This window comes from Aquarana catesbeiana, linkage group LG13, assembly GCF_042186555.1.
Source record: "Aquarana catesbeiana isolate 2022-GZ linkage group LG13, ASM4218655v1, whole genome shotgun sequence".
Taxonomy (NCBI): domain Eukaryota; kingdom Metazoa; phylum Chordata; class Amphibia; order Anura; family Ranidae; genus Aquarana; species Aquarana catesbeiana.
In genome coordinates, this window is record NC_133336.1 from 165,181,685 (window position 1) to 165,192,965 (window position 11,281).

General features: G+C 35.8%; 1 protein-coding gene across 1 annotated transcript; it reads right to left on the reverse strand.

Moving 5' to 3' along the window:
• Positions 1-912: 912 nt before the first annotated feature.
• LOC141116569 (olfactory receptor 5V1-like) lies at positions 913-1,848 on the reverse strand. Its single transcript, XM_073608966.1, has one exon. The coding sequence runs from the start codon at positions 1,846-1,848 to the stop codon at positions 913-915; it is 936 nt and encodes a 311-aa protein (XP_073465067.1).
• Positions 1,849-11,281: the final 9,433 nt, after the last annotated feature.

Consider the following 11,281-nt stretch of genomic DNA (forward strand, 5'->3'; position numbering starts at 1 on the left):
AAGACTCATAGGATTTAAGGAGAAATAATTTTGATGCACTTTTGTCATGCTGGAAAGGTGCTTTCTAGCACTGCAAAAGTGTACCAGTGAGAAAGGGACTTAAGTGCTAAAATTTAAGACAGAAAAATCAGCACAAGAGACATACAGGTAATAGGATGTGTCCCTTGTGGTGATTCTTCTTCCATTCATAGAAATCTTCCTCCATCCTACCCCCTCACTTATGCTGCTGTAATTTTCTGGTATGGAAACGGTTATTGCAGTTAAGTGGCTGTTTGGGGCTCTTATCAAGAGAGCCCGACTATGCCCACATTTTCCTGCCAGATCCACCATTCATAGACGCTTCTACAAATGGAACAGGACCAAGAATGGAGGTAGGTGAAAGATAGATAGCTCCACCCCCTCCATTTAGAGATCCTGCGTCATATTGACTGTAATAAAGTTCCTGGATGTAAGTGAAGAGCATAATTTCCTGGTCAAATGATAAAATCTGTAAAAATGCCTTGCCAAACCAATAGAGCTGTTCAAATTCCTGAAAATATGGGCTTTGTTGTAAGTTTCTGGCCATATAATTATACAATTATTCTTGCGCAAATGTATGCTAGTTTAGATAGTGTCAAACAAGGTCATTCATACAAATATTGGCCAAATGTGCAGGGCCATACCAGTTCTTGATCATACAGACGGAGCTTTAAAAGATCCAGTCATATACGGTAGGTAGGAATGTATAAGTTCTTAGACATAATAATGAGAGGCTGGTCACACAATTATAGTTGCTCATATTATTATCCATAAAAGTAGATTTTTAATCCTTGTACTGGAGAATGTCAACACAATGCACTAATTTGTAGAACCAAAGCATTATCAATATACTGCACTCTCTCAATACTAAATATTTTATTCATTATTAGCGTGTTAGAAATACATCATGGTGTGTTTTGTCTTCCTCAACACTCCTATTATATCTTTGTTTCTAACACTATAGATGATGGGATTCAACATAGGAGTCACCACTGTATACAAGATGGAGACTACCCGGTCACGATCTGGGAAGTAACTGGAATGAGGACGCAGATACATAAATATGATGGTTCCATAGTAAAAAGTAACAACAATGAGATGGGAAGCGCAAGTGGAAAAAGCTTTGTGGCATCCACTGTTACAGTGGATATTGATGATGGTCGAGAGAATGCGAATGTAGGACAACAAAATGAGCAGGAATGAGAAAAGAGCAATTAAGCCACCAGATATATACACAGCAACTTCATTAAACCAAGTGTCTCTGCAGGAGAGCTGGAATAATGGGGGCATTTCACAAAAAAAGTGGTTTATCTCATTGGACTTGCAATATGGTAGCTGGAATGTAAAAACTGCATGGATCACAGAGTTTGAAAAACTCACAACCCAACACCCAGCAGCCAGATAGAAGCACAGTGTTTGATTCATAATAGTGGTGTACTTTAAGGGTTTACAAATAGCACTGTACCTATCATAGGCCATTACAGCTAATATCAAGCACTCTGTAGCTCCTAGAGCAAGATGGAAATACATCTGGGCTGCACATCCCAGCAAGGAAATAGTTTTGTCCTGAGATAAGGAATTGCTAAGCATTTTGGGAACTATGGTTGTCGAGAAGCAAATGTCAATGACTGCAAGGTTACTCAAAAAAAAGTACATGGGATTCTGAAGTCGGAAATTAAGTCTCACCGCAATGATCACGAGAAGGTTTCCTGATAATGTCACCATATATATCAGGAGCAAGAGTAAGAAGAAGGCAATCTGCAACCTAGGGATGCTGGAAAGACCAAGCATGGTGAATCTACTCACTGATGTTTGGTTATAGTTTTTCATCGCCTCTCAATTATCTTGAGGACAGGTTAGAGTATAAATCAAGAATATAAAAAATCTAATTCATTTTTCCAATATTTGTTTCAGTGTTGGCACATACAGACTTTCCAAGGAACTTCTGTAAAGAAAAAGAAAAACTCCCTTTTTATTCATGAAAGTTATTAAAGGGTATGTAAACCCTAATCATGAAAATCTACCTTTTAGTCTGTTAAATATACTGTTCAAAGCATTTTGTTATATCTGCCAAAAATACAGACATGTATCAATGCAAAAAAAAAAGTTTTTAAAATGGCCGTTTTTTCAGGAGCAGTGATTTTAATAATGATTACAGTAAAACAATAAAAATTAAATATTCCTTTAAATATCATGCCGGGGGGGGGGGTCCCTTAGTCTGCCTGTAAAGTGGTGCATCTGTCTTATGTGTTTTACTGTGCCGCAGCAAAATTACATTTCTAAAGGAAAAAATGTCATTTAAAATTGCTAGCAGCTGTAATGTATTGCCAGGTACTAGCAATATACATAAAAAATCAAGGAAAAAATCACATGGGTCCCCCCAGTCCATACAAGGTCCATGTCAGGTTGCTTGCTCGGATAAGGGTCTGGTATGGATTTTGGGGGGGACCCCATGCCAATTTTTTTAATTTGGCATGGAGTTCCCCTTAAAATCTATACCAGACCCAAAGGGCCTAGTATGGACTGTGGGGGGGGGGGATGCTGTTTTTTTTTTAATTCTGTCATAGGGTTCCCTTTAACCACTTCAGTACACTGTATTATACACTGTACACTGCCTGCACTACACGGTATATATATATTAACACACTGCCTGCACTGGTTACATAGTCTACACTGTATATACTGTGTGTATATATATATATATATATATATATATATATATATATATATACACTAAACTGCCTGCACGCCACTAACTAACCTGCCTCTAGCTACCTTTCGCATTCATTACACTATATAGGGCCACCCTGTAAGAAGCCTTATATAGTGTGGGGCGTGGACTTAGCCCCCTGAGCCATGATTGGATAAAGGCACCCTGCCTTTGGCCAATCATGGCTTTCACAGCAGAGCGCACTGTGATTGGCCAAAGCATGCAGGTCAGGTGCATGCTTTGGCCAATCATCAGACATCAATGCACTGCGATCTCGCAGTGCATTATGGGGCGTTCCGCGATGCTCAAATTTGCCGTGAACGCCCCATAGTGTTCGGTATTCGCCGAACGAGCAAACACCCAATGTTCAAGTCGAAATTAAGTTCAACTCGAACATCTGGCTCATCCCTACTCTGTACATGCAGGGTCTTTATTGGGAGAAAACACGTAGAAATGTGCATATGCTTTGTTGCCCAGACATACACTTTAAAATACATGTAAAGCCAAAACATTTTTTCTTACTTTTAGATAGAATAGGGAATAATAGGGATAGGGTTAAACCACTGGCAGGGATTTTTTTTCTCTGTACTTTTGCTACTTTTCTCTAACAGTTGTCACTGGAACAGGTGATACCGGTCTAAGATTGTTCCTCTAACTTTGGATTTTCCAAATACTTTAGGTTTCAGTGATAATGGTCACAAGGACAAACAGAGGGGGTGAATTTACCCATTTAATAGACAGCAATAAAAACTTAATAGGGTTTATTTTATCATTAGAGAAACCATAAATGATAAACCAAAAGTTAGACTTTTGAGTTACACACATATTAATAGTTGGTGGTCTCTTTATAATTTATCTTTTTATGTAAAGATACAATTTTAAACTATAAAGATGAAAAATATATATAAAAAAGGCTGATTGCTTTTAGATGATTATGGTATTTCTTCCTCAACAAGACCTCCCTGTCTACCCTTCTAACAATATTTCACGCTTCCATCTCAAAAATTGTATAATATATGTTCCAATATATCACTGCGTATTCCTGGATTATAGGCTTCAACTTATATTTTTAAATAAAAAGATACATTTTTAACAGACTATGAGCTTTTTACATATGTATGAGTTCCTACAAATTTCCGATAGTTTAGTTTGTTTTTTATAATTGCTCTATGAACTTGAGATGTTGGTATGAGTTGAACAGTGGATAACATATTCATCTACACAGGGTTTTTCATTCTTCCATACCCTGTCTAAAACTAGAAAAAAATGTTTTTGTTTAGATAAGCTTTCATTTTTTTTCAGTTCAGAGCCTTCTTCGTATGCTGCAAACTGTATAGAGAAAATGCATTGATTTAGATTTTTTTTTCAAATAAACATTTTTGTATATACATTTCAACTGTAATATTAGTTGAAAGGGCATTTAAATAATATAATAAAATAATAATAATAATATAATAATTTTGAGTTATAAAAGTGCCCAGCATTTTTCTATACCTTGAACCACATGTGTAGATTTTATAATAGCCATACATTTGTTTTATTTATTTTTTTCCTTAGCACTAGGATTTCCATTGAAATTTCACTACAGGGCCCCATATTCGTCATTTATTCATTCATTCAGCAGAGCCCCACTTGATTAAGCATTTAGAAAGTCATTTGAGGATGGCACACTGACTCAGAGATGGTACTCAACCTTTGCGGTGACCTATCTTTACCCCTTCCTGGTTAACCTCTCGTTAACCGGAAGGTACCTGAGAACCCCATACCACAGATGGGTACCAACCATGTTATATACATATAACATCCATCTTCTCCTCCTCCAAAGACCCACCACTGCTCGTAAAGGTGGGTTGGGAATCTTCTCCTCCGCCACTCACGTGTGACGTTTCTCCCCCTTCTCCTGTTCTTACTGTACCCGAGCGCCTCCCTGCTCTGGCTACCCCCCTTTTCTTAAAGGGGACAACTTTTCCTTTTTCAACAGCATGACTGTGATGTCCACATTGTCATGCCGTCCCCTGCATTCATCCCTTCCTCTCCTTCTACTCCGGGACTCCCTGTATTCATAGCAGGATCTTCAGGGATTGTTCTAATGAAAGTTACAGTTTTAGAAATACTGAAAATGTCTTTTGAAATTACATTAACCTGAAATAGTCTATATGAAATGTTTGTGATTGGGTTTACATATACTGTACAATTGTATAATGTACAATTGGACAGCCACACCAGACCCTTACCTGCTGAGTTGATTGCCTCCAAAAATGCACATGTAATTTATATTAGTAAAATGATGAGGTGGTCATACAAATCAACATCAGTAAGAATAGATTACAACAACTCAAAAAAATACATTTAAATAAAAATATATTTTATATTTTTCCAAAAAATTTACAGTATCTCACAAAAGTGAGTACGTCCCTCACAATTTTGAAAATATTTTATTATATCTTTTCATGTGACAATGCTGAAGAAATGACACTTTGCTACAATGTAAAATAATGAATGTACAGCTTGTATAAAAGTGTAAATTTGCTGTCCCCTCAAAATAACTCAACACACAGCCATTAATGTCTAAACTGCTGGCAACAAAAGTGAGTACGCCCCTAAGTTAAAATGTCCAAATTGGGCCTAATTAGCCATTTTCCCTGTGTCATGTGACTTGTTAGTGTTACAAAGTCTCAGGTGTGAATGGAGAGCAGGTTTGTTAAATTTGGTGTTATCGCTTTCACTCGCTCATACTGGCAACTGGAAGTTCAACATGGCACCTCATGGCAAAGAACTCTCTGAGGATCTGAAAAAAAGAATTGCTGATCTACATAAAGATGGCCTAGGCTATAAGAAGATTTCCAAGACCTTGAAACTGAGCTGCAGCATGGTGGCCAAGACCATGCAGCAGTTTAACAGGACAGGATCCACTCAGAACAGGCCTCACCATGGTCGACCAAAGCAGTTGAGTGCACATGCTCAGCGTCATATCCAGAGGTTGTCTTTGGGAAATAGATGTATGAGTGTTGCCAGCATTGCTGCAGAGGTTGAAGGGGTGGGGGTCAGCCTGTCAGTGCTCAGACCATATGCAGCACACAGCATCAAATCGGTCTGCATGGCTGTCGTCCCAGAAGGAAGCCTCTTCTAAAGACAAGCATGTCCTGTGGTCTAGTGAGACCAAGATAAACTTATTTGGTTCAGATGGAGTCAAGCGTGTGTGGCGACAACCAGGTGAGTAGTACAAAGACAAGTGTGTCTTGTCTACAGTCAAGCATGGTGGTGGGAGTGTCATGGTCTGGGGCTGCATGAGTGCTTCCGGCACTGGGGAGCTAAAGTTCATTGAGGGAACCATGAATGCCAACATGTACTGTGACATACTGAGGCAAAGCATGATCCCCTCCCTTCGGGGACTGTATTCCAACATGATAAAGACCCCAAACACACTTCCAAGACCAAAACTGCCTTGCTAAAGAAGCAGAGGGTAAAGGTGATGGACTGGGCAAGCATGTCTCCAGACCTAAACCCTATTGAGCATCTGTGGGGCATCCTCAAATGGAAGGTGGAGGAGCGCAAGGTCCCTAACATCCACCAGCTCCGTAATGTCCTAATGGAGGAGTGGAAGAGGACTCCAGTGGCAACCTGTGAAGGTCTGGTGAACTCCATGCCCAAAAGCATTAAGGCAGTGCTGGAAAATAATGGTGGCCACACAAAATATTAACATTTTCTCTTAGGAGTGTACTCACTGTTGCTGCCAGCAGTTTAGACAATAATGACTGTGTGTTGAGTTATTTTGAGGGGACAGAAAATTTACACTGTTATACAAGCTATACACTCACTACTTTACATTACAGCAAGGTATCAGTTCTTCAGTGTTGTCACATGAAAAGATATAATAAAATATTTACAAAATTGTGAGGGGTATACTCGCTTTTGTGAGAAACTGGATAAACTAAGGATGAAAATCCATCACAATGATTAAAACATTATATATAAACCATATATAGCTACTCCATGAATAACAGGATGTAAGTATTAGCTGATAATATTAAAAACCATGTATACCTGAGCTACAATATATAGTGAATGTAATAAATGGCTTAATATTGTATAAAAAGCTTTCAATAATGATGATTGCTCATGAGACGAATCTGCTTGAGTCAGCTTAAATCAAACTGTGTGTTTTATTGTACACACATAAAACTTGGAAAATACTTACAAAAATAGTACATTCATATTCAAAATTAGTGTTGTTTCATATATGCAAAAAATGTTCAAATATAGTTCATTTGTTTCAAAGATCTGAAAAGAGTTCTTAAAGTCATTAGACATGTGCTTTCCTTTGTCTTGGCTTTTTAAAGATGGCCATTTAACTTCTTGTGTCCTGGAAGAAATGCTGTATGCATAGTAGAGAGAGAGAGAGCTGTATGTCTTGAAGAGGGAGATGTGTGTAGCTTGAAGGCAGGAAGTAGCAAGCGAAAGAGAGCTATATTGCTTCTGCTTATATGAACTCAAGCTTTCAAATTCGCGCCCAAACACAAATCCCTCCCATACACTCCCCTTTCTCCTCCTTCCTTAGAGTGGGGGCTAACAGAGAGCAACATCTGGTTCCTCTTACACAAACCTTCTCTTCATGAAACAAGATATGTGTGAGAGAGACGTTCAGACTATACATCAGACCACTTAAAACAAAAATGCATATATTAAACAGAGTATATTTTACATAGGAATATTTTGAAACCATACATATATTATTTAGAAAATCCATCAATTTCTGACAGGTTCCAGGCTTGCAGTCTCCTTTAATGAGTCGTCATCTGGACATCATTAACTCAAAGTCTATCATTCATACATTTGTAAGGTGAATGCATATTCTTTTTTATAAAGCCAATTAAAATTTAGATATTAAGAATATAGCATTCCCCTCTGAAATATGAATAACAATCATATTTTCAAGAATTCATTCATAGTATCCATGTCCCATTCATTCTGACTTTGATCCAATAACTCAAAATGTATTTCCATCATTAACCGAGTCTGCAATACCAAAACCCATCTTTCTCTTAAGCTTATTTTGCAATAAATCATCTCCTTTCCTGATTTCATTTCTAATTCGATAATATAATTTTTTCATTCTAAGCATCAAACATAACTGGAATATAATGAATAATATAATAATAATAAAAAGAATAACTATAGGATGTGATAAAATATTTCCTGCTGCTGAGGTTATTGAAGTTTTTCCCCAAATTGATACACTATTACTGAATTTTTTCCACCAATTACTTCCTGAAAATTCTGACCATTGATGAGATATCTCTTGCAAATTACCTTGTTCATGTTTAAACAATATTTCTGCATTCTGAAGTTCCTTAGCTAAAGCTATCAATAAACCTGTATCCTTATGAATTACATTTGCCCATTCTTCCCAAGGAAATTAATCTATCTGAGATATATTATATTGTGTGGGAAGAGCACTTATATTTTTCATAAGCATATTTGTTAAGTTTGTTCTAAACCCATTGATACTTATTGCTACAATGTCTCCTTCTATACAATACAAGCCTTGATTTAGGTTTTCTGTATTTGTACAGGAAGAGAAAAAAAGTTTTAACCCTTTCTGTATCTGACATAATCTGAAAACAAACCTTCTTTTTATCTACACGAGTAATTAATTCAGAAATTGTTTCAACTTTTTCTATTCTTGCTGAACATAATGTATGATTATGATAACAAGAATGAAAAATACTTTTGTCTTGATTAGGTAAACAGATAATTTTAGACTGAAATTGTAAACATGATGACAGATCTAATTTTTCTAATTCAGAATTTTCATTGTTAAATGCAAAATCTGTATACTGTAATTTATAGTACAAAAATTGTGTATTGCTGACGGATAATCCCAAGACAGTGATTGGAACCAAATTTTGTTCTTGTCCAGCTATTGGAATCATAAAAGAACTATAACAAACATCCTGTTTACATCCTATCCATTTATTTACCCATAAATCTGTATGATTTATAGCATATACATATTCTCTGGGTAAATTCTGTAAAATGCCAAGAGGGGTTATTCCACTCTGAAATGCTTGTGCAATTATTTTAAAATTAGTGGAATATTCAGTCTGGATCTCTAAACATGCTCTGGCAATATGAGAATGTTGTTTACTTAACATTAAATCAAGAGTAATATTTTGAAGATGTAAAATAGATGGACCCATTATATTAGCTGTTTTAATAACCATATTTTCTAAAATTTAATTTAAATTTCTCTGTATTTTAATCCCGTTACTACCCACTAAACCAGCTGTCTCAAGATCAGACTTTAAAGTATTAATATCCATACTATTTGTTATACTCCCAATTGTGCCAATCCCTCCTAAAATACCTTCAACAATACCATGCTTATTTCTGTTATGATTTCTATTATTAATTCCAAACCATCTTTCAATACCCAATTCCATATTAACCAAATGTCCTTGACATTGTGGAAACCTTGTAGAAATTTTCCATTCTGAAACATTAAAGTTCCACAATATAATGACAAACTTTCCCTCTCTCAAAAGAGTTCTGGATTGGAAATGGTCAATCTGAAATGGATTTGCCGAGATACTTTTCTTACCAACACATGGAGTTTTCCCAGGAGACATTACAACAACACTTGCCTTCGCACATTTCACCGGATAATTTCCTATTGATATGCAACATTCATATATACCAGTATCATTCAAAGATACTCTCATTTGTTGATAAACAAATGTATTATTGATTCAATTCACACTACCATAAATTCCTTTATGAATTATCATAGTAGAACTGTGAAGAAAACTTCCCAAAAATTCATCGTTCCTTTTCCAAGTTACCAATGAATCTTGAGGTACATATATTTTTGTTTTACATATCAAATGCAAACTATCATTATCTTCAAAAATATTTAAAGATTGTGGGAAAATATAAATTTCCGGAATAATCATGTTGACCACAGAAATACTTTAACCCTTATTTGTGTTAATTGTCTTGTTACTTTAAAATCCCATGTTCTTACAACATCCCCTTTTTCATCTCCAATTATATTTAAATGTTCTGGATCTAATATTTCTACGAAACTTTGAAAAAGGGAATAAAAATGATCTAAGGGATAAAATACTTTCCCAGATCTTGATATAGTATTAGTAACATCTCCAGACCAAATTGTTGAGTCATTACCCTTTAAGTATATAGCCCAGAAACTCCTCAACAATATATTACATTCAAAAGTTCCAGTTTTGTTGTTTAGTCTATAAGATCTCTGCATTTTAACAAAATTTGTTTTAGATTCTATTTTAACGTTGACTTCAATATTATTGCTATGAATGAAATACAATTGCAGACAGCAATCATATCCCTGACCTACACAAACATATCCATACAAATCTTCAGCTGTATCAATATCAACGTATCTAAAATCATGATTTCTGTCAAATGCATTAATATCAATAACTCTTTCATTTTTGTCCTTTCTATTGATATTAGTATTTTTATCATTTTGTTCCTCTGAATTGACATCAATGTCTACATCTCTTTTGTTTCTGAATAATGTAATGTCTTTGTAGTGTAATTCTTCAATTCTGTTAACCTCTGCATAGCTGGAACAGTTTGTGATATATTTTACCACAGATAAAATTGTCACGAGAGAATCCTGTGATGATGATGAGTTTTCTCCCTCTAAAACCTTTTTGTTGAGCTGACATCTTTTCTTCCTTTTGGAATCCACAATTTCTCCAGGTTAGATTTTTGTAATTCATTCCTGGAAAAAGAAATGCAGCATCATTATCTCGTATTATTACATTTGTTATACCCACATTTTTATTTATACATGCTTTTTCACTAAATTGAGAAATCCTTGAACTAGTACCATTGTCCCTTGAACATCCAAGATGTCAAATGGACCTTCCCAATTACTTTGCCATGGTCCACTTCTCCTGAACCTTTAGTTCCGCCTGTGACGTGTATCTCAACATCTCTGGGTGTGACCTTACACATGGCAACTCTTTGATCACCATTTTTCTTTCTGTCTAGACTTGTGCTAACAGCATCTAATTTTTAATGTAAATAAATCTTTCCGTTCTTAATTATCAATCTTGATAAACCGTTTATCTTGAATAAAAGATAATTTTGGTTTTAATATTAAAATAACAAAATGTTACAAGAATCAGATATGTGTGTGTGGATGTAACAGCAGTTCTCATGCTGTGTATGTGTCTTGTGTATACTGGAGTGAATGTCTGTTGCAGCATCTGCTGGAATGCATGTCTGCCCAAAAACTCTGTTACAGGCATTCTACTCCTAAAAAAAACAAACCCCCTCCTTTTCTTATTCAGAAAGGTTCTTTTCTGTCTTGTAGTCCCACAGATGCAGGCTCTCAATCCCCCTCCTTTTTAAATGGTGGGTGTCACTTCACTCTCAAATTGCTAAGGGTGGGGCTATGAGCTATGTGAGTAACCATTTAACTTATACAATGCAAGTTTCTTTAAATATCAAAAACAAATACTACATATCAGTATATATACAAATTGTCTCTTAATAATCTCCTAA

Coding starts and splice junctions, on each gene's coding strand:
- LOC141116569 (XM_073608966.1), bottom strand. CDS start 1,848: ATGAAAAACTATAACCAAACATCAGTGAGTAGATTCACCATGCTTGGT.